The sequence below is a fragment of the Melozone crissalis genome, unplaced genomic scaffold (assembly GCF_028551555.1).
Source record: "Melozone crissalis strain CALT ecotype California unplaced genomic scaffold, PUWL_Pcris_2 ptg000006l_1, whole genome shotgun sequence".
Classification (NCBI taxonomy): Eukaryota; Metazoa; Chordata; class Aves; order Passeriformes; family Passerellidae; genus Melozone; species Melozone crissalis.
Window position 1 is genome coordinate 27,155,712 of NW_026535784.1, and position 23,921 is coordinate 27,179,632.

General features: G+C 38.3%; 1 protein-coding gene across 1 annotated transcript in view; it reads right to left on the reverse strand.

The window, feature by feature from the left end:
* The window catches only part of WWC2 (WW and C2 domain containing 2), a 94,524-nt gene that overhangs the window by 21,526 nt on the left and 49,077 nt on the right, over nucleotides 1-23,921 (reverse strand). The window contains exons 5-14 of the mRNA XM_054294955.1: nucleotides 20,519-20,598; nucleotides 17,697-17,826; nucleotides 16,878-17,024; nucleotides 15,770-15,843; nucleotides 12,418-12,660; nucleotides 7,856-7,945; nucleotides 6,329-6,936; nucleotides 2,788-2,911; nucleotides 1,881-1,961; nucleotides 1,712-1,798 (exon numbers count right to left, since the gene is read on the reverse strand). Coding sequence (XP_054150930.1) covers nucleotides 1,712-1,798; nucleotides 1,881-1,961; nucleotides 2,788-2,911; nucleotides 6,329-6,936; nucleotides 7,856-7,945; nucleotides 12,418-12,660; nucleotides 15,770-15,843; nucleotides 16,878-17,024; nucleotides 17,697-17,826; nucleotides 20,519-20,598 — 1,664 coding nt within the window. The remainder of the gene's footprint in view (nucleotides 1-1,711; nucleotides 1,799-1,880; nucleotides 1,962-2,787; nucleotides 2,912-6,328; nucleotides 6,937-7,855; nucleotides 7,946-12,417; nucleotides 12,661-15,769; nucleotides 15,844-16,877; nucleotides 17,025-17,696; nucleotides 17,827-20,518; nucleotides 20,599-23,921) is intronic.

Sequence of the window (23,921 nt, forward strand, 5' to 3'; positions counted from 1 at the left end):
TGTTTGCCAATTTATTGGCATCAGGCCAAATGAGGAGTAAACAAAGAAGTGAAAGAAATTGTTCTCTCACTTTGTTGTATATAAGTGGTTACTTTCATTTTAATTAATAAAATTAAAGAGTCAGTCAATGAATCAGGTTTTACTGTGACAAACCTATGACTTCTCAACTGATGAAGAAGTGACCCTGACACAGTAACCCTTCAAATGTGCTCTACCTGGGCTAAAAGTGAGCAGTTTTTACAGTAGCAGTAACACCTCATGTCAAATCTATTCTTCCATGTGTAAACGTTCACCAAAGTACTAATTTATCCAACTGATGTTCTAGGAAATGCAGCTATAATGTAGCATCTTTTTTCAGACCCGATTTTTATTATTGTATGTATCTGTACAGATTATACATATATGCACACAAGTGCAAGTGGCAGAAAAATGCTATTTGCAAGGTCCTGCCTTTACCCTGCCCCTTCTTCCTCCTTGTTTTGTGCAGCTTTAATTTCATCAAATCTCTTTTAGCAGCAGCAGGTTAGGACTTCTTGACTATCAATTACAACTTCACACTTTAATTCCTGAAAAGAGGCCTGCTCTGGCCTAGCTTTATGTTACTGAACATCTTTTTGCCATCCTACATTATCTACTTTTCCTCTCACCTGTGTCAATTTATTCTTCTCTAGATTTTTTGTTTTCTTGTGCTAAATGTTAGTGGACTTGGAAGGTCAGCAGAGGAAAGACTAGTTCAAAGAAGGAAGGATAGTAGTAGAACAACCATTTGTTATTAACAAAAACAAACAGAAAAATCCAGCAAGCACCCAGGCCTCTATCCTTAATGCATCCTTTCCATATCCAGTGGCTTCCTATTTATCTGCCAATCAAATTTAAGTCAATGGGATACAAAGGGAAAAGAACCAGCAAGAAAACCAAATTTTTCAAGGATTGATTATATCCTACTCCAATCTTATTAAGCTTTTCAACAATTTAAGGTAATCTTACAGTCTGTCAAAAAGCTTCTCAAGTACAAGTGTCCCCAAGGCAACCTGTACTTATTTATTCAGATGAGAATTTTGGGTTAGAAACTCAGTGATAACATATTCAGGCTTTTCTCTACATATGATTCAAACTGCAATTTACTTTTAGACTTTGTTGGTCCAATTTGAATCAAGAACTAATTCTTAGCAGACCCCCAAGCTCTAGTAGTTAGGGATGGTGTATTTCAATGTGACTGTGTTTGTCCACTTGCAATTTATTAAATTACCACTATCCTTTAAAAGCTCACTTAAAAGACAAATACTTCTTTAAATACCATTTTACATCAAAAAGATACAGAAATGTAAAAAGACAACACTGAGCTGAAAAGATGCCAAAGTATCAAAAGAATGGTTTTAGTAACTATGGCATAGCTGTTTTGCACTCACAAAGCTGGAATGTTTAGAAGCAGTAGATAAAACACCATTTTAAAATCCTTTTTTATTCCAGTTTAGTGGAATGTGCAAATTTCCTGATAACATCTTATTCTTGCAGCATTGCTGTAATATGCAAATACTAAATACTACATATTACATAAATACTATAATGCTAAATACTACAACAGTTTGAGAAGTTCTGTACATACTTCAGTGCTCTAAAGCCATAAATCAACCAATTCCTTTAGAGAATTTTTAGAATTTATTATTACTCTCTTATATCTCAACTCTGTGTCAGTGATTGTTTGACTTACACCTTAGAGCCAAGGGGGACAGGAAATGCTGGAAGGTTTCTAAGCCGCACTATGATTATCACAAAACTTGAATTGCTGTGGTCATATCTGTTAAAAAAGGACAACACAAGGGAAGTTTACTATTCACACTTCTGGATCAACAGAAATATTCCCCTTGCTGGTCACTCACCTGAGTCCTATTTGTACCTGAGCAGCCTCTAGAGTTGTTGCATCATCTTCACTATATACAGTGTCCTCAGTTTCATTTGGTCTAGGAAAACCAGGCAAATACTCAAATTTTGGAAAATTATAGTTAGCTTTCAGCAATTATTAACACATGCATATACAGAACATATATCCATCCTTCTAAACATGCTGACTTAATTACAGCATGCACTCCAAATAAGAATTTCAGAGCCTACACAACAGCAGTGCTTGTTTTAGGGGCAGTTGCTGCTGGAATAGTTTGACAACTGCAGCAATGATTCAGAAAGGCCTGAGGCTGATTACTGAAGATTACAGACCATACTATATAAACTAGTATGAAAAATCTTATAGAAGTTGTCTGGTCAAAAAATAACAGCAAGTATGTTTCTTATATCCTGATCACTGCAGTGAACATTAAGCCTCAACCTGGATTGTTTTAATTCTAACATTACAACAAAGTTTTTTCATGTCTTTTCTATAACCTCTTTTTAAAAATAAAAACATTCCAAAAATTGCTATGCAATCTTAAAAATCCTTAACAAAACAAGAAGTAAAAACAGTAACTCTGAGTATTGACAATAGAGTCTCATGGCAAAACCTGCATAGTTTAAATCATAGCATAGTTTCTCTTGGGAACACTTCTAGCAAGGAAAAAACCCCAAGATTATAAAGAAGTATATTAATGCTATTCAACCAAGTTATACAAGCACAAAAAATAACCCTCAGATCAAACTTCATTGTTCGGCAAATACGCCTTTCTTTTCACCTAAAAATACAAATTATTTCTAAAAAAGGCAGGGCTGGTTACCATCTTCTGCAGGTACTGTGTAACTGATCATAGATATATTTCAATTTTTGGTGGGAAGACTTGCATGATTTCTCAAACCTACTGTTTCACAGAAGCTTCATATACACCACTATCTCCAGCTACAGACTCATCAGACACAGCAGCAGACACACAAGCTGTTTTCTCCTCAAGCAGATGACCTGCTGTTCTTCTTGGTAAATCACCACCTACAAAAAGGAAAAAGAATGAAAACTAGTCCAAGAGATGAATAGTCAGAAAGAGAGATGAGCATAGCTTAGGAAGTTGTCACGTTGAAAGCAGTGACCCTTAGCTGAGTATCACAGAGTAGTTTTGTTCCATATCATTAAACATTCTGAGACTGTACTGCTCTTGCTACATATTCTGGCTACAGATATAACCAGACTGATGAACTTGAAAATGTACTGTTACTTCTTTCCAGAGACACAGACTCCTATGATCACCCTTACACATTGAGCTAGTTATTATCCTTCATTATCAGCCCTCACTTTCCTGATCTTTAAACCAGTATTTGCCCTGTTCACATTCAGCACTGTGGTAACACTGCAGCTACATGCCAAGTGCTTGCCTACTGTTTATTAAATATTCAAAAGTCAGACAGACATCCTCTCCCCAGTGATATAACTGCTGGAAATAAAATCCTCTCTGGTTTACTATCATCAAAAACTTTCTCTGCTACAGGCTTTCAATGACTACTTAGCTTTAATCTTCAACTTGCATTCATATGTGAGTGTCATGCCATGAAGCCATATTCTGCAGCACAGCAAGCTGAGGGCCTATGCAGTCCTTTTATCTGCCAGGGGTGAGGATATTGGTATGCATTATCATCCCCATCTGAATCATGACTTTACATCCTGTTAAGATGTTAAAATTTAAGGCTCTAGATTAGATGATTGATTGCTGCATTTGTGCTTTTATTTATGGCACCAGGAATACTATTTCCTTGATGATGAAGTGCTCTTTCCCTTCCCCCTCACCATGTGAGGGGTGAAGGTGATGACATGATTTATTGATTACCCTTAGGAATTACCACAGCAGCCTGAATTGACTTTGACAATGACAGAGACTGACTGTGGAAGAACTACAAGATATTCCAACTTGGTTTCTGACAGCAGGGACATGTGCAGAGGAGCAAATATCTCTATGGTTCACCTGTACAGAAAAGTCAGACAGGCAGAGAAGCAGGTGAACACTGCATCTAGAGAGCCAGTGCAGATTACATGAAAAGGAGCTGTACTAGCTTCGAGTCTTTATCAACGCCCAAGTTAAGATTTGGCAGTATTCAGATTTGTAGTCCTGTAAAAACCCAAGTGTGTGGGCTGAAATTTTCAATGCAGGTTTAGTGTCTCTGGCTGAGTTTATTCAAACCTTCCCATTCAGCATCCTATTCAGCAGTTTCAAGGATGAAACTGGAGTAGAAACACTGAACAAACCCCAGATCTGTGTCTTACTGTTAATTACTGAAGTCTCACCATGAGGCCCATTTTACTGTGGAAACCAGAGTTACTGAAGTGTAATTAGTTAATACCTGGCTATACAAAATTCAAATACTTGTTTTGGCAGCCTTAATACAAGTTTAAAGATGAACTGTATTATGCATATGGTGCTACATGGGGAAGTATCACTATGAAGAATCACAGAATGAATTTACATTTTAAAACCATAACTACTTATATAGACTTAAAAGGCGAGCAGACAATATCCAGAATAAGAGGTCCTCAAAAAGTGAAAAAATGTTAGAGAACCACACAATGTCTTTAAAAATAATGATCTATACAAATAATTAAAAAAAAAAAATCTGATTTCACATAGCCCAAAATGTTCCCAAATTCCAAACCATTTTGAATTCAGTTCTCCAACCATGTGAGCTACAGACAGATTGCAAAGACAGACTGAAAATTGTTGTTAATTTGGAAAGGATATGCTGCTGAAATACAGGCAGGAAAATTAATTATTGTTTCAATCTTTTATAATATGGCTCTAAAGTAAAATAACTACTGTGCTACACTATCCTGAAAAGACAAAGGACAAAAAGACCCCTCCCCTCAGATTTCCTTTCCATGCTTTTTCAATTTTGCATTTTACAGGTTCAGACCATTAGGACATCAGTCAATTTCTTGTTTTCTCTCTGCACAGCGAAACAGAGTGGGGCCTCCCAGCTTGTACTAAGCACACCATACCTTTCTCTTCTGGTGCCACTTTGCTCTGGCCAACTTTGAAATTACCACAGTTCTGCAGTAAGCTAATCTAATTAGACAACAGATGTTATAACAGTTCCTTGAGAGAATTAAAAAAATAAAAGCAAATTTCTCATTAAAATATATAACTGTATGAACATGACAAGGTACTTTTATTAAAAATTTAAAAACTCCAAGCACAACGGTTCAAACTTGGTAATAAATCTGGACAATGCTCAAGAGCTAGGCCATGTTTATTCTCTAAAACACCAAACTCCTTAGTTAGCTGCTTCCCTACCAGCTCAGAAATACAATTGGAAATGCCAGGTACTGACCAGGTTTCAAATAGGGCTGCCAGTGCTCAGCACTACTGGAAATCTGTCTCACTCAGTTCTTCCTTGAGAAAACAGAGTGTAACATAAACATGAATGGTTTGCAACATACTTGGAGACAATGACACAGAATGACACCAGAAAAGAATAAATGTGCAGAGAGAGCACACCATACTGTCAGCCTGAACAAAAGGCAGCAAAGCGAGCATTCCAAGACTGAACACGAGCCATCTTGACAGCTGGGATTTTTGAAATTCTGCCTCTGCCAAAGGTTTTGACAATATAAGATGATTAAGTATGCTGTATGGCTTTTGATACAGACCAGAAGTGGAATTCATCACACCTAATTAACTAGTAACTAAGGATACCTTGATAACTCACAGTCATTCATCCCTTCTTCCTTAAAGGAAAGTATGCTTTAGGACAAGATGTCTCATTCTGTTTTGGAAGTTACCCACAGACTGCAAGGGGATCCTAGACTCACTTAAGAACTCTGTTCTAACTTGGATAAAAAGCTAAAAGCTGTGAAATTTATGTTAAAAATGGGGAAACTCTCACTGTAATGTAGTCACCTGTCTTTCTCAATTCAAAATGAAATGTAGATCTTTCAGTGACAGCAGGCTCAAATAATTAGATACACATAACACATAATTTACAGTCCAGAAATCTCTCTTACTGAGGATGTCACTTTGTAAGTTACTCTTCAATGAGAAACAAATATCTGATTTCAAGTTACCAAAAAAACCAGCAGAGGGTATTTGCTCTATATCCATACATCCTGATAGAACTAGGGAACAGCATGCATCCTCCATGCTTTCAAAAGCCATCTTCAGGTTTTTGTGTTACTGTTTTAATGACAGATTACAATACGTGAACTTACTTTCTAAAATGGTTATTGAAAAATATGGACAGAATCAGAGTGATTGCAGCTCTCTGCAGCCAAAACCAGAAGTTAGGTAACATCCCTCAGAACATGCAAGTGCATGCTGATCCAGATACTCTTCAGTTACACAACATACCTCCTCATTTCAAGAGCCAGCTGTTAATTTTCATGTTGCACATACATTTGACATTAGATTATTTTTTTTTTAATTACCTGAACTTCCTTCGTGTAGAGAAGGCAGAGGCTGCCTAACGTTTAGACCTTTATCATCTGTAGGAGTCTGAGATCCTGCTCTGGCTTCAGAGTCCAGTAATATTTGGTTCTCGCAGAAGCTAATGCCTGCAAAATCACCTGAAAGGTCAGAGTCTTCAAAGTCCGTAGTGAGGTGATGCAGAGGGGAGTTTTGAGCTGACACTGAAAATGCAGCTTCTAAAACCAAAGGGGAGCCTGGCGGGGACAAGGAGGAGAGAGAGGATCTGGAAGACAGTGATGTCACAGATTTGGGAGGTTCAGTCAATTTGGGATGGTCTGCAGCTGAAGGAGAGTCACTGTAACCGAGTCTCCCATGGGAACTGGACACTTCATTTTCATGAATAGTAGTGATAGGCCCTGAAGGAATGTAACCAGTTTTTTCTTGCAACATGAAATCAAGTTTGTACTGGTAGTCCAAATCTGTAATTTGCTCGCCTTGGTTATAGTAGAGGTCCGTGGAGCTGAGCGAGTTTAGCGAGCCTCTACTTGATGTGTTCAGCGATCCCCGGCTGGATGCGAGGGATCCCAAACTGCTCCCTGAAGACACAGATAACGTGCTGGCTGAGAGGCTGCAAACAAAGCACAAACACATGCTGATGTTACTGAACTAAACCAGCACAGAACAGAACAAAGAGAGGGAAGCTTGACTGAATCTGCCTTGTAAAGATCACAACCAAAGGCTGCTTGGGGCATTATGTTTTTTAAGCACCTATACCTGGCTTAGCTTAGTGTGCCCAACCTGCACACTACCAGGGCAATTTACCCAGCCTTTGGCCACCTGCCTAAACCCCTTTTCTTCTGGAGAAGGCTGCAGATTTGACAAGCTGGCCTGGCAGTAACAGCAGCTTTCTCAGCTGTTATATCCCACTGGAAACCTGCTCCACTCTGATGTGGGTGCTTGTGTGGTCAATGTGACAGCACAGGGATCCCCAAGATGGAGCTTATGATAGCAGAGGAGTGTTGCCACCTCTAGAGCAAGTCGTGCAGCCCACCCTATGCCCAAGCACCTGCAAAGATGCCAGATAGACAATTTATAGCAGAACTGCTTCCCATCTACGTGACAACACGCACTCCATGTGCACAGTAAATCCAACTATGTAAATTATGGCAAAGGCTGGAACATGCAGTCTTGTCCTGTTAATAACAGCAGATAGGGAGTCCTGCTGGGCCAGAGAAACTGAGTGCCACTGCCTTGGTTCTGGAGGACTGCTGGGAAAAAATGTCAGGAAAAGTAATTCAAGCAGGCCCTTCTAAACACTTAAAATATATTTACTGAACGATAACAGAACTATCAACTTGGAAAATTTGCTGAAATTATAAAAGTACACCAGGTTTGCATGGTGACAAAACACTTTAAGCTATTACATTTGCATTTTTTTACTTTAATATATTTTGCTGAGCTTCCAGCTAAGAGATAAGCCTAAGAATGAAGTTGAGACATCCAGATCTACTACAAAACAGGTTTTACATCATGCAGTACAGTCTCACCTCCTAAGTTGTGAATGCAAATAGGTAGTTAACTTTGTAGTTTCTTCAAGTTTCTGTACCAACTCTTTTCTTCTGTCCTCCAATTTTAATCTGCAAAAATATGCACATATTAGTTTAGGAAAGCATTACAGAATAGGCTAGAACATTTTATAGATAAAAAAGAAACAAAGTGAAGATCCCTCATTTTTTTTTATCAGGTTGCCAGTGACTAAAATCCAAAATAGTGTGTTAGCTCTCAGTCTGATCATAAAACCCCAACTGCTTCAGCAGAGTGACTTTACCTGCAGAATACCAAGAACTGTAACAAACCTGCTGAGTGTACAAGCAAGCACAGGGTTGGGACATTCACACTGTACCAAGGGGAACATGCCCCCAATAAAAAAGTAACAAATGAGCACTGGGAAAATAGCTGCAACTTCAGGATAATAAGATCTGCACTCATGCAGTTTTTAAAAGCCACACTGCAGACTCCCTCCTCACTTAATATAGTTCCAGGGAAAAAAAAAATCAAACAAAACCAACCAACAAAACCAGGAAAACCAAAAGAACACCAATAGCGGTAATACCAGTATTATTTTTGATAACTTGAAGTTTAAAATCAAAGCACTCCCTTTAATTTCAGAATCTTTATATAGAGATAAAGCACAGCAAATCAAAGCATCATTCAGTGAAAGGTTCTGAGATTACAGACCATATTTAGGAGTCCTTGGTCGAGATTTCTACATTCCCAACAGCTTTGTCAGCACCTCAGAGCCCCACAGCATTGTAATGCTCATCATCAAGTTCACCTTTATGAGAAGGCAGGATTTATTGCCTCCTGCTTTGTTATCTAGAACCGCTCTAAAGCCACAAAATGGGGAACTCTCCTATTCCTCTTGGATAGGAGAAATGATTCACTAAGGTTTAGAGTGATTTCCCCTCCTCTTTTAATTCCTTTTTATCACTCCATTTACACTAAATAAATTGCTTGCTTTCAGTGGATTCAGCTAAAATCCTCCTGTAGTTGTGGATTACTACCTTCTCCTCTAGGCCTTGCTCAGTCAACTGATACATCGCAAGCTCTCCAGCTACTAATCTGAGAAACAAGAAGCATCAACCATTGCTTTCTTACACAAAGTGAATTAACTGAATTAGATACTCAAGAGTGCTCAGAATTCACTCCCTTTGAACATCAGATACCAGCAAAGTACATTAAGTCCCTGATTCAGCAAAGCATGAAAAGCACTTGCTTACACCCATGCTTATTCAGCGAGCAAATGTGGGTTATGCAAAGGTGAATAAGTTACCCCGAGGTCAGCCAGGGTGTGACTTCCACTCCACTGCCCACGCCACAGTGCTCTCACACTGCAGTGATGTGCTCATCTGCCAATACCTGCTAAGGCTGTTAAAAGCATACGCAGTATTTCATTCTGTGGAAGACATGCACACAGGTTTCCACACCAGGAATTATGTTCATCTATAGTATCAGACACTCTTTCCAATAATTTTACTATTTATCCATGCTTTCTGTCTTATTGTAAAGCCTAATCTATCCTGCTTTTCCCAAGCAAGAGTGCTCTTCACTAGCTCTTCTGTGGCTTTTCAGTAGTGCGCTATGATTTTTTCCTCAAGGAGGAGGCAAAGAAATTGCTCTGTGTTCAACTACTAATGGCAGAAGATGGGAAAAAAAATAAAAGCTTAAGAATTGCTCTGAATGAAGTCCTTATAATTTAGCACCTGAAAAAAATTCTTTCCTGGAAGTAATTTGATCTACTAGTAATTAAATACAATTGTTAATACCTGCAGGCTAATGTCAGAAAGATGCTAGTCACAAATCTCAAACACAAGCCAAGTGATGAATCACTTGTGGAAGCTTGAGGAAATGCAGGAAGTAATTTTATGATCTCATAACAAATTGAGAGTCAGGTAAAGTTTTTTCATCCTACATCCAGCAAAATGGAAAAAAACCCCAACAACCCCAGCTCCAAAACTTTCAGACAATGAACCTTCCCTCTTTATAGCACAAGCAGGAACTACAATATCCACAAACCTCTGTGTAAACACCTTAAAAACCATTGTGTAATCTGTTCTGACACGGGCCTCTCTCTGTCTCTCTTGTTTGCACCACTTCTATTTAAATCAATCTGTTCCTCCTTGCAGGAGGGACTTCAGTGTTAGTGAGACATCTTTCTCTTTTGATCTTAGATTGTAACATTGCTGAGAGGTGCAGTGAATATTTAAAGAAAATACATATAAAAGGTAAAGTGCACATAGCTAACCTTTCAATGCAGACTTAGGTGGACATGTTTGTGACAGGAACAAGAGCAGGTGCCCATTTTGCAGGCAACAGCACAATCGAGTACTTAAATCATGGACCTGTTCAAATGGCTGTGTTTACTTGGGAGATACTGCCAAGGATTAAAGCAATAATGGAACTCAGAGGCAAGAAAGTACCAAGTAGCTCTCAACAGTTTCACAATCCAGTTATTTCTACACAGTTGCTTTAAGGCTTCTTAAAGCAGCCAGAGTATGCCCTGTCTCTGCCTTTTTGAAGTTGATATGTTATGATCTACACTCTCCTTCTGTAAATTGAATCCACGTACATCTACTAGTGGCAATTTCAGCATCCTGCACCAAAATAACCCAGGGCTATGCTATAATGTTTTTGTTTTAAGTCAGAGCACGTCTCCTGTTTCTTTTCCCCTTAGAAATAAAAAAACCCAAACCACTAAACCAAATGAAAGAATCCTCATTGCATTAAGCTCTGGCATAATCCACAGCTTCTTATGCTGCTGCTTCATTATTATTACCTGTGAAGACACTGCAAACTGAAGGCATTAATGAAACCTCATAGAAGAAAATGGTAATGCAACAATAGCACAATATTTTGAAGATGGCATGGCTCCTCTACTGAGAACAGAGAGGAGAATCTCCCTCATCTCCAAGAAACAAAATCCTGCTGATTGATCTGGTACAATTAAATGTATTCTTTTTAAATTAACATTTTAGAAAAAGTTTCATCATCTGAATCCTTCTGAAAAACAAGATTCACTTTATGTTTATAGTGGACAAACCAGAAATAATCCTCAAAATGGCCTCATGTGAAAGAATTTATGTGCTCTGAAGTCACCAAAGGAGACAGTTTTAATATAAACAGTTGAAGCTAGAAATTCACTGGAGACTCACTGGAATAACAAAAAAGCAACCCAGAAGCCACTGTAAGTGCTACCTCAATCAACAGAGCACAACATACTGTACATTAACTTCAGGAAATAAAGCCCAAACACTCCAAATTTTCAGGATTAAAAATCAAAGGAAAAAAGTTTGAGGAAAAGAGAGAGGAGAAAAGGAAGCTCTAACAACTCATTCGGTCACTACACATTGAAAATTCATTTCTTCTTGACAATGGGAGACAATTTTACTTGCCCTTGGTACTCCAAGTTTGGCACCTGACATGTATGGGAAAACAGGGGCAGAACTTACTTTGCACTAAAGCAAATCCCAACCACAAAATTCAGACACCAGCTACCTATTTATAGCTTGAGTCAAGATTTAGCTATACAACAGCATATTATCAAAACCTTAGATTTAATTTACCTTAGACAGGCAGCTTCTCCTGTGAAAATATAGTTCCCCTCTTCTAAAACACATTTGGATTATTAACATACTGCAATTTAAACTATTATAAAGTGTAAAAATGTTTTAAAAATATTGCATAAAACACACATTTGTACTTCCTAAGCAAAAAACTTCCTTGTTACTCAGCTAGAATTTAGGACTCAGCTTCTAATCCTATAACAGGAATTTGGCCATACAGCACACTGGAGCAACAGCAGGTGTTTCCTAGTAGAGGGAAGTAAGAAAGCCACACAATGCTGATTGCATTACTTCAGTATACTACACTGATACACACAATGACATTTTGTGTTTATTGCATTTTATGTGGGCTAGAGGTGCCCTAAATTTATTTCCACTTAGAGCTGATGAAAAGTCCATCTGTGACAGTCAGCTTTGATTTTCTCAAAGTCTGAATACATCTAAAAACAATTTATTGTGAGAGTAGCTACCCTTACTAGTTAGGTAGCACCAAGTTAGGAAAGTTTTGCAGCAATTATCCTTCTCATCTGAACTTTCGGGGATTTTCCCCCTTTTTGCTGCATTTTTGTGCATAATAAAACTCACAATGAAAGGCTTCAGATGTTGCAACAATCAAGATAATCTTTGTAACCTGAGTTCAAACAGTTTACAGCTATTATCAGAAACGAGTGAATGATGTATTGCCTTCCCGCTGGTGTGTTGACATTCCTCAGTTATTTAACATCTGTCACAGGCATTTTCATGCTGCTAACAAATGCAGAGCAACTGATACTGCAGAGCAGATACAGGGTGTTCACATTCTCTCACAGTACTGAAGACTTCTTTGTTTCTCTGCCCATTGGGCTAATAACAAATTTAATTAAGACCTACATAGAGCAGTCACTGAAGGAAAACAGTCCATCAAGGCATAGTTCAGGGTCTGCAATGAGTACAAAGGTTAGACTGCAGAAAGCAGCATTTAATATTAGCAAAAAGCAACCACTTACCTTTCAGCAAGTTCTTGACTGGGTGTGCTTTTCACAGACACCAGCTCTTCCTCAAGCCTCTTCCTTTCTGCTTCTAGCTGCTCTAGCTCGTCTTGAGTCCGTTTGCGTGGTGTAACAAACTGAAGCTCCTTTAAAAGCTCTTCTTTTTCATTGATTAACATCAGTTTTTCCTTTTCCACATCCAGTGCTCCAGGCCAGGCTTCACTATCTAGCTTAGAGAGTTCAATCTTCAAATTAGCCATGCTAAAATAAAACAAAGCAGATTTACTTGAGTCCAGCACAGCACACAAAGCCCAGGAAAGAGAGAAGCGATACAATATTTTGAAACCTATCAGGATATAACAGCATTTTATACCTCAAGGCCCTACTTTAGGTTTTGTTTCACAAGAACACAGACTATGCCAGAGAATCAGGCCACATGCATATGCATTAAAAATTAGTTGCTCCTATTCCAGTTCAAGTAGAAGTCACAATGTTATTAAAAGCTTTATTGAAAGCAATCTGTCTGCTAACATAGCAGTGGCACCATGCTTTACTCATTCACGAGTATGATGGATTTCTCCTACGCTGTGGGAGGCTGAGGGCTCCTCAGAAAAGGCACGGCCATGGTGAAAGAATATGCACCACAGCAAGGTGCTCACTGCAGCAAATCTTAAAACAAAAGCATTGCTCTTGTATGAAATTAAAGGAAAAGGCAATACAACAGTAGCTACCTAAAGAGAAAAGACATGAACTCAACAGTCTGAGTTTGTGCCACTGCTGTTCCCATTGCAGTAGGGGGGGGGATCAAGACCACCAAAGCTCCTGAAGCCCTCAATCCATTTCCAGAAAGGTCTGGAAGAACACACTGCTCATGATAGCTAATTTGCATAGAAAGTGAGAAATGTAACTGCAGGCAGGGCAAGCCTGGCTATAAACAGGTACCCCCACAGGCACCCCAGGCCCTTGGACGCCCCATCAGATGGACTGATGCTAGGGCCAGGGCTGGTGATGTTTGTTTGTTTCCTTGCTCTCTTTCTTCTTTTCTCTTCCTTTCCAATTTCATCCTACCCTCTACTCAAAATCCATCACCACTTGTTTATAATAGGAGGTCAGGGACTGATATCCCAATTTCCAGGCCATTTGTATAATTTACTAATACAAGTTCCTAAGTTTTTGCTGACTCTTTGACTTTTGTAATTTCTTTTCTACCATGGGCAACTATGAATCTTGGGTGTTCTTTTCCCCTTAAGGGTGGGATGCCACAACAAGCCAAAAAGGAATATTAGCCAGATCTTCACTACATCAGGAGAGGATTGTCAGCATGCTGTGTCAGATCCTTTTGAATAACCACTGCAACTGAATTCAGCATAGTTATGAACACTCCACCTCTTCAAGACATTCGGATGGCTAAGCAATGTAAAATCTGCAATGTACAAAATTATCTGATAATTTTCAAGTAGAGATATTAATTTACAAGATCCTCTCTTCATCTTAGCTATTTTACCACAAAATAATTGAGAATTTGCACATTTAGTATTTCAGAGAAGATGGTCAACACTTATTAAATGACAGTGATGGTTACACTGGCCACAATACTTGGAGAAGGGGTATAATTAGGCACTGAACTTCATGTGCAAACTGGTATGTATCTTCATTATTCCAAGTCACATACATTGAAATTTCAACCCACATTCTTGGCTAAGTAATTTGTGAGAAAGAAAGATCCTGTGCTGCAATACTCCACACTATGAGCACTGTGCTGTTTCTCCTTTTTTCTCTTTTCCCCCACACCCCAAGATAGAAGTGGCAAACTGACTTCCTTCAAGGAAGCTTTTTGTTCCTACAAAGGAAAGATAAAATGCAATGCTGGGACTTCTTGGTATCAAGACACAGTCAGAACATAGGGTTATCAGGTTTTGGATCAATGATGCCTGAGAAACAAAGCCACCTATCTCCATGTAAGTGACCACCTGACAATTAACGTTATGTGCATGATGATTCTGAGCCAAAATCATACATGTTCAATATTGAACAAGCACAATAGCCTTGGTGTTCTCTGATGAATGTGCTGATTATACAACGAGGTTTTATGATCCATGATGAGCATATAAAGGATTACTGTTGTTACTGGTAAGGATGGTAGCTACTACCCTGTAGGAGGAAGTATACATTTGAAATTAGGCAAAAAACCAGTCATGCAGATTCCTGCCTTTAAAACTTAAAAACAACTAAGCTGTTACTTGGTACTTTTAACTTGCAGATTTATTTTTCTAGTTTTTTTAATGATCATGCCACAGTTTTCCAACTAAAATAATATTTAAATCTCAGATGAAATGTCATTCTAGGCACAGTTTTCATCTGGGGAAGAACACTATTTTTTAACTTTTGTTGCTTTGTTTAGTTCTTCATAGTTTAAAAAACCCCAAAACTTTAGGTTTGGAATAGTACTTAGATTTCTATTTCCCTTAAATTACAAAGAACCTCCACAAAAAAAGCAATAAGGCTTCTGAATAGCTGACACATAATTTGCTGACAAGTATTAGAAAATAACACCACACAAGAGTACTATTCCAGTGGTAAATCTTGCCCCAGTATTATGCAGCACTTCTGGTGCACCAGAAGATGTCATTTGAACCCTGAATGTTCTGCTTCCTGGTGCCCATTTTTCAGTGCTGTGGCAATTCATCAAGATGGCACCACTTCCACGGGCAAGCACCACAGAACTTTATTTGAAAGGCATTCCACATTCATCAGCGGAGCAGTTCCTGACTTCTTTTCTCCTCAAATTAAACTAATGAAAAAAAAAGCCAACCCATAGTGATAACAAGTTTTTAAATTATCTAAAGTCCCAAGGGAAAAAAGAAATAATTAAGCCTACTAAATCTGCACTGGAAGTCTGAAGTAACTCTAAAAATGATGAGCCTTCAGTGGTACAGTAAAGTGAAATTATGATCCTGAAGAAGGATATAATGGACATAAATAAGCTGGTGACTGCTTTCCTCAGAAAGCCAGCTCACTCTGTTCCCTTAATCCTGGAACAGCCAGTAATTTGTCAGCGTTTTAATTTTGTTTCACAACACATCCAGTTTAGCACTAAGGAACAGCCGCAGCGTTCCCGAGCGCTGCAGTCCCCGGCACGGCGCGCAGCGGTGCCGCCCGCTGGATGTCGCTGCGAGCCCGGCCTTGGAGCCGCGGGCACCGGCAGCTTCCCGGGCAGCAGGAGCTTCCCGGGCACCGGCAGCTTCCCTGCCCCGCGGGCACCGGCAGCTTCCCGGGCAGCAGGAGCTTCCCGGGCAGAAGGAGCTTCCTTGCCCCGCTTCCCGGGCAGCGGGCGCCTCCCGGCCCCGCACGCTCCCACCGCCCCCGTTACCTTCGCTTGGCCTCTTCGTACTGCAGACTGAGTCTGACCTTCTCTGCTAAATTCGACCTATTTCTTGCTCCGATCTGTTGAGGGAACAAAACCGACCAAACAAAAAAAGTAGCCTCGTTACCGTGCAAAGGTTTTAAACGAATCAACTAAACCCAGGCAGATGCTAGAAAAATTACACGTTAAAGAAAAATAAAAGTACCACCCTGCCCCTGCAGCCAGCCCCACACTTCCTTTTAAATGCCTAGTTCCCATCTACTCAGCTGTACAAAACAGTGCTGTTTTCTTCTGAGCCACTTCATACATTTTTAGCTACTCTACCATCAAGTGCCGATATTCCATTACAGTAAAGCCAGAGCTTTTACTTTTCAAAGAATTTACCTTCTGACTTTTCAAAGAATTCTTGCAGCGACTGCACTGAAAATTCTGATCTACTATGAATTCTGTTGAACTCAGAATTTAGAACTATGTCAGTGCATTTCAAAGTTAGACTTTAAGAAATTTGTTACAAAACATAGACAAGCTCTTTGTCTGGAAAACCTTGTACACTCTCTTTCTTACAACCTTAGCTTGCAGAATGTCAAAGAAGGTATCAAAAATAAACAGCCTTCTGTGTATATAAAATATAGTATCAGTGAAATAAGGTTTTACTATATCACTGAACACTAATCACTAAGTAGCTCCATGAACAGTTTTTCAGCCGTGTGAAACGAAATTGTGCATTTAAATTCTGATATATTTTTCCTGAAAATTAAAAAAAAATCATCTTCACATTTAATAGGTCTGTAAGGTGAAACATACCCTATAGATAAATAAAAAAATATCCTATGCACCTCTCCTGATCTTCACTGTACTGCTACTATTTGACTAAATGAGACTTTCATAAATGCTTTGTGACAGATGTATAAAGTTTATCTGAATCTTGATTTAAAATTCAAGGGCAAAAAAACAGAAAAGTAATTCTAGCGTGAGTGATTCTAACTAATTCTGTGAAACAAGTACACATATATATGCTATCTGCAGCAGCAAACAGCCATTTGATTCCAATTCCATTAACAGTAGCATTCTTCTTCAACTTCTCTTTACACTGGACAAAATGAAAAAAGCTCACCTCACCAGAAATGTCAGTCTGAGACCCTGTATCCAGAGTTTGTCTAGGAAAACACAGCTGTGAGTTTACAGAGCTGGAACTCAAGTCTGGTTCAGATGTTTCAGTGGTTTGGTCAACATTGAATTTTTCCCTCAGCTTTGCAAGACTCTGTCCAGGAATCAGAGAAAGAAAGTGGCATTAAAGTTCCTTTGCACTTTACCATGTTTATACCAGTTTATCTCCAAAAGATATTTACAAAAAAGACTCAATGATAAAAATTCTGGGTTTATTTCAAATTAAGCAACCCATCCTTTTAATCAAGCCATTCATAGGTGACACTAAGGATGACCAACACCTGTGAAAATGTAAAAGCTACTCATTTGGGTTTCTGTCTGTTTTAGGACTTTGTGTTTTTTAATTTGTCAAGCAATTATGAGTTTTGCTGAAAAGAAAAAAAAAACTAAAAAGGAAATCTGCTTTCAAGTATGGAAATAGGACAATTTATTTTAGAAAACTTTCATTGATTTACAAAATGGTCAGGCATCTCAGAATATATCAATTTTGTCCACTTAATATTCTAAATTTTACTTTCGAGGTAACATATGCATTGTACCTTAATTCAAGTTCCAAAAAAATCTATATTCTCTGACACAGAGCAGTTTTTGAACTAGGAATGTCACAGGCTTCAGTTTCTGTATCTGAAACTTAATTTTAATACTAGTTTGGCCCAAAAAGTTTTGAGAATCCCTTAAAAGTATAAAATGTGAAGTATTTATCACCAGGGAAGTGAGTCATGTTAAAACAAATCCACACAAAACTTCCATTAACCAACCAAAATACCTTCATTAAATCTTGTTTTTCTCTCTCGCCTGAAGTGATCGCCTTTCGGATGGACTTCAGCTCCTTCAGGATGGCTTTGGCCTCACTAAGCTCATATCCACTCTGGCCTCCAGACATTTTTTGGTCAATTCTGTGGAAAGACAGAATATTAATAGCAGATAGAGAAAATCATACTAATGTCTCTGCCGTTCTACTTCAGGCAGAAGCTGAGTTAGAGAACAGAAGGGAAGGAGGTGAGATACTGTTTCTTTCAACAGCCATGGAAAGAAAAAATGACATTGAAATCTCCATTCAAATACAATTTAATCCTTGGCAAAAATGTCAGGGAGCACAGAGTTATTGCTGACAATACTGTCAAAATTCCCATTCCAACCCTAACTCTCTGCAGCATAAAGCAGCTTTTGGATACACCTTTCATACTAATAACTGTTTGTGCTCCTTACAGAAGCAGAATTTATTTCAAGTAGTCTTCTTCCACCCAAACCCACAATGGGACACAGGCAGACAGGCTGGCTTCTTGGTACTAATCAGCCTTTCTGAGCAGAAACATAGCCAGCACCATTCTTGTCTCCGCTTCCCTCTAGTTCACTCTAATCCTGGGCATTAACTGTCTGGAACAGCTGTTCTGCTCAGCCAGTCACCAGGCTCTCTTTATTCACAAAATCTCTGGATAATTGATACCATATGTCATAGACTGGACAATTCCTGAACTTAAATTCCTGAACTACCAATGATTTTAGAAACTGAAACCTGCAAGTAATAAAAGGCTATCCTAAACTTAGAGATAAAACGATGATTCATTTTAGTATTTCCATATTTCCTTCAAGAACTACAGTTTGTAAACACATTTCTCTGGTCTCTAGTTTAACAGAGTATTTCATAGCATCATGAAAATGACTGCAGCTGTGCTTCAAAAATGAAAACCAACCAACAGCCATCTTGATAAAAATCAAGCATTTACTAGAGAATAAATTCTTGTATAATACAATTGGTTTTCTGTTTTTTATCATCATCCATCATCTTTGCTGGAAGTTAACAGCCTGGTCAGTGAGGAGTGAACAAACCAGAAGTGATCATGAGCATCCCCAGCAAGAACAGCAACTTGCACACAACACCTGTAACTGTATTCTATTTTTCTTAAAGTTTTAGCCACAAAAATATCCAAGTTCTAAAGTAGTCTGTAAAGCTGTAAGCATGTCTGTTCTCCTCTCCTACATTCCAATTTTTGAGAAAACTAAACTGCATTTGTGTAAGGAAATTACCTCTGTGACTTGGCAATCATTCCTATTCAAGGACATATTTATTTTAGCTTGAAAGTTCCTCGAACTCTTTTATAGGCAGGCACTTACTGTCTGACAACTCTCAATTTTTGGTAACTTACCAGGTTGCTAAGGTCAAATAGATACAGGATACACCAACAACTGGGATCATGAATGAACGGTTGGGTAATACACCACATGCTGTCTAGTAATATGACATGCCACATTCAAATTGCTACTGCTTTATTCTGTATATAATTAAGATAGACAAGAAGGATCTCTGATATATAAGATATTCCATCATCCTGTTTTAAATTAATGGGATTAGTACTGTTTGAAAGTGGCTGACTGAATTTTAAAAACAAACGTCCATTGTGTTTCTGTGGAATGCTGTTGACAGTTTCTGAAACATGCTTTGGATTCCTATCAAAATGGCTTGTGAGCAAGCTGCTTTAAAACAATTCTTCATTGTTGAATTAATATAATAAAACCAGCATGATTGGCTAACCTTTAATCCTGGGACAGCAGCACGAGTTTTTATTACCTTAAGCTTTAGAATCAATATGTCTTTCTTCTTTTAAATTTTACTACAAATGAGATCTGATTCATGGTTAAATTCAATCAATTATCCTTGCTGGTGTGTCTATATTTAAGTAACAGACAAATCTTACATTTCTGTTTTAGTCAAAATGAAGGAGGATAGAGACTTAACTGGCATCTTCCTAATGTGCTGAGGATTGCTTCTGCTACTGGAACCAGTGTACTAAGGGCAAGCAGCTCAGCATTTTACTGTGGAAATGTATCCTTAATGTATCGGTACAATGTGGAAAACAGCTAGCATTAATAAATTCCTCTTCACTTTACTCAAGAAAACACGCTTGTTAGCAAGGTTTCCTGTGCAGCAAGTTCTTTATGGTGACAGTTCCAGTAATATTTAGTATTTTAGGGCCTAATGTTGCAAGGCAGGAGCAGCAGGGAGTTCTTAGACTGAAAAAATTAATTCCCTAGTAATCTAACTGGTTAAATACCCAGAAAGCTCACCCGGTTCAGCATCAGCCCTTTGGACACCAGGCATCCCAGCAACTGGAACAAAGAAAGGCAGGTCTCTAATCCTCAAATTGTGACTAAATTCCAGCCCTGCAGAATTGTGTACCATTTGTACCTCCAAGAGCAGCACCTTTCTCTTTCTTTTGAGCTCATGGGTGGGGAAAGAGGAAAGAAAGACCTAAGTACTTTTTCAAAAATTAAAAACAAAATTTAAATCTGACACAGAAAGCAGCTAATTTTGTCCTTGGGTCCCTTGACCACTGCCCTTTTTTCTGCGTGTTTGCAACACAAGCTACACCATGGGGAAAAAAAAATAAGAGGGGAGACAAATTTCTTATGTTAACACTTGCACAGAAGGGCTGCCATTTCCATAGATTTCCCATTTTCTAACAGAGATATTAGATTCTCCTTTTTCTCCACAATAATTCTCTCAGATAAAACAGATTCAATTCAATGCCAAAGAAAAGAAACCCGGTGACTGAATTAAGTCAGTTTCTACTATTTTCATTTACTCACTGTTGCAGTGTTTCAAAGCCCTGCTCCTTGTACAGCAGCTCTTGCTTCATCTGAGAGAGCTCTCTCTTCAGCTTCTTAACCTTGTGTGTTAAATCAAAGCAAGAGTTAGAAAATTCCTCTTGTTAAACGATGTAACACATGGCTTTAAACAATTAAAGTATGCACTACATCAGATGAGAGAAGAAAAGTAAATTGCTCTACTGACACACATTAAAAAAAAAGGATCTTATCTCTTCCTGATGTCTATGGGCAACATGCTTTAGTATTAAAGGGACACAAGCAGATTAAATCACATTCCTTATTTGTATTGATACCACACTGTGTTATTAAACCTGAGAGAACTTTAACAAGTAATTTACTTCTCACTTGTTAAGCATGCATTCCAACTGTCCTACAGGGACATGCCTGTTTACTTTTATTTTTATTATATTTTCACTTTATAATTCCTGGAAGCTGTTCAGTCATTTGCACTGTAAAAGACAAAATGGACTCTTTTTTTCCCTAGGAACCATCCATTCTTTTAAAGCTTTACAGACACTGGATCTCTAAATATATAATTCACACTTATTTAATCCAAAGACAACAATAACTAAAGAATGAGAATCACATATATAGGTGTCTATTTAATAAAAATGTCTTGGGAAAAATATTCCCTACTCTCCTTAAATCTGCATGGTCAATTGCTTCTTAACCTTAATACTGCTATTTGAGATGTCAGCCGAAATATTTATGAATCAAGATTAAATTAAAGATTAATCAAGATTAATATTTACAAAATATTTATGAATCAAGATTAAATTTAAAAATCTTCCATATTATTTTCAATGTCATATTTCCCAAATGTATGAAACAAAGTTTTAGGAATCATCTAAAAATGAATGTACTTAAACACAAATTAATCATCAACACACCCACAGAGACAAATGCCTACTTCAAGTGTGGAGTCCAAGATTTTGGCATTTATACACCTACAGCTGGCTCGTTTGCACTCTACATACTAGCCAGATATTGTTAGGCTTTCTAATTTTCCAGTCATTAAGGTGAAAAAAGGAAAAGCTAACAGTCCACTTCTGTCATCTACCTCTGTAACATTCTTGCTTGTTTTTATAAGCTACTCAGATGCTCAACTCTTGAAAAATGTATTATACTAATATCATGAACTTAGACCACTTTAACTGAAATTAATTTCAAAATAGGCCTCCAAGACATTTTCTATCCATATCCCCTTAGACTTCCTACTTGCTGATATTCTTCAAATAAAAATAATTTAAAATAATTAAAAATAAAAGTATGATTCCCAGTATGCCAGTAACTAAAAGTGCTCAGCATCAGCAGCTTCTGCAGTTCAACAAGAGACTTAAAATGCTTTACATTTCTAAAATAACTAGTGATTTACTCAGTCTTTGTAGGGGGTTGTGAATGATACTTGGACATTCCAGCTTGCAGTTTCTGGCTAATGTATTTTCTGTGACAGAAATAAAATGCTTTTAATCTCCATTTTCTTCAAAGAGAAATCTGTTCTCTGGATGAGGAGTTATGTTCAGGCTTTTGGAAACTATCATACTATCATCACTAGTTGCTTTACTTGACAGAAAACTGTTTTTATTTTGACCATACTGAATAGTTAGCATGACAAATAGACAATTTCTTCAATATACATTCAGTGCTGCTTGGCTATTTTCTCCTTGACTAGTATGAAAACTCCAAGAATAATTTCTCAAGTGTTCTGATCAAGGTTAAGGAAAATGAACAGATATCACCTCTGTGTTCCAGCTAAAGTGATGTGTAAAATATGAAACAAGTCTGAATTTTTCTGAAAAATACAGAATAGCTAAACCTTTCCCTTTCAAAATCACAAACATGTATTTATATTAATAACAGAAGGCACACTTGATTTCAACTCAGAGGATTGCATCTCTCATAAACTCTTATATTTTTCCTCAAGATCATCTTCTGAGTGTCCTCTGCTGCACTTCATCATCATTTCATTATCAGGAAATGTGAGTTGGGTGCATTATCCTAGAAGGATGTGACCTACATCGTAATATAGCCTCTGTGTTTACTGCATCAGCCCTGCATTAAACTATTCTTAGGCTCCTTGTCTTCTCCTTCAAAACTTTCATGTAGATCCTGCTTTTTCACAACTCTTCACTTGTTCTAACATTCACGCTCTTCCTTGCTTCTGCACATCATCCTCAGTCACCTGACAGATCTCTCTTTCCTACTCCTAACCGCATCTTCAAGCAGGCTCCCGTGCTAATCCCTTTCCATTCCCAGCACTCAAGTCCTACAGGAAGAACATGGCCACCTTCCCCAGCCCCTCCACCCCTTGTTATTTTATAAAGGTGCATTTCCTACTCACTTGCTGGATGTGCATAAAACTTACTGTGATCACATATGCTTTGTGCTGTTTGAGTTATCTTGCTGATTGCTATTAAGACCCCAAATGGCCCCACTCAAGAAGTCTACTGCAGGATGTGATCCCTCAGTCTTAGTCTGGTGAGAAAAATATTTCTTCTCCTTCTTTTTTCATTTAACAGGTGTTTGATTTCTGTTATATTCTCTCCATGACCTATTGTACAACAGGCAGTTCATGTATCCAGAAGGCTCCACACATGTCTATTACACACAAGGAAAAGGCCAAAGGCCAATTCAGAACTTCCTCCAATGCTGTTTCCCCCTCCAGCCACCATTAACCTGATGATCCCAGTAAGCCTCAGATACTGTCAGGCAAAGAAATAAGTTTAGTACAACTGATCTAACAAAGTGCAAAATCTAAGTAGCTGGCTGGCAGCTTACTAATGACTTTGTTTCTCATTAAGTCCATGCATGCATATACTGCAAAATGCCCAAAGCTGGCACATTAGCAAGCATCTTCCAACATTCAAATAAGGGTAAACTGTGGTAACAGCCATACCTCTCTTGCCATCTTCCATGACAACCACTTTCCAGCCCTAGCATCACAGGGTTCCACTTTTTCTTATCTCAATTTTCATATCCAGTGGCTTTGGATGACCACCCACTTTATGCTGATACAGATACTCTCGGACCGCACCCTTCTAAACTCTGCAGACAAGATTCAGGTCACCTATTTTAGGCACATATGCAGGACTATGTAATGCCAATAAATCAGGAACCGGCAGGGTATTAGGCTCCTTGACTCCAAAAAATAGTGAAGAGAGGAAAGCACCTCCAAAAAATGATAAACATATCTGACTCTCACCTTGGTTAGCAATTTGTAGATCTGCAGTCAATGCTACAGGGACAAAGTGAGCACAGGACCATGCCTGAATTTTGCCCTCTTGACAAGTAGATGACTATACTTTTGTCACGTTTAGTTCTTCAACAACACTGTCCATTTCCTAAATATACTGGTGCTTGCCTTGTCAAAGGAAGCATCTGT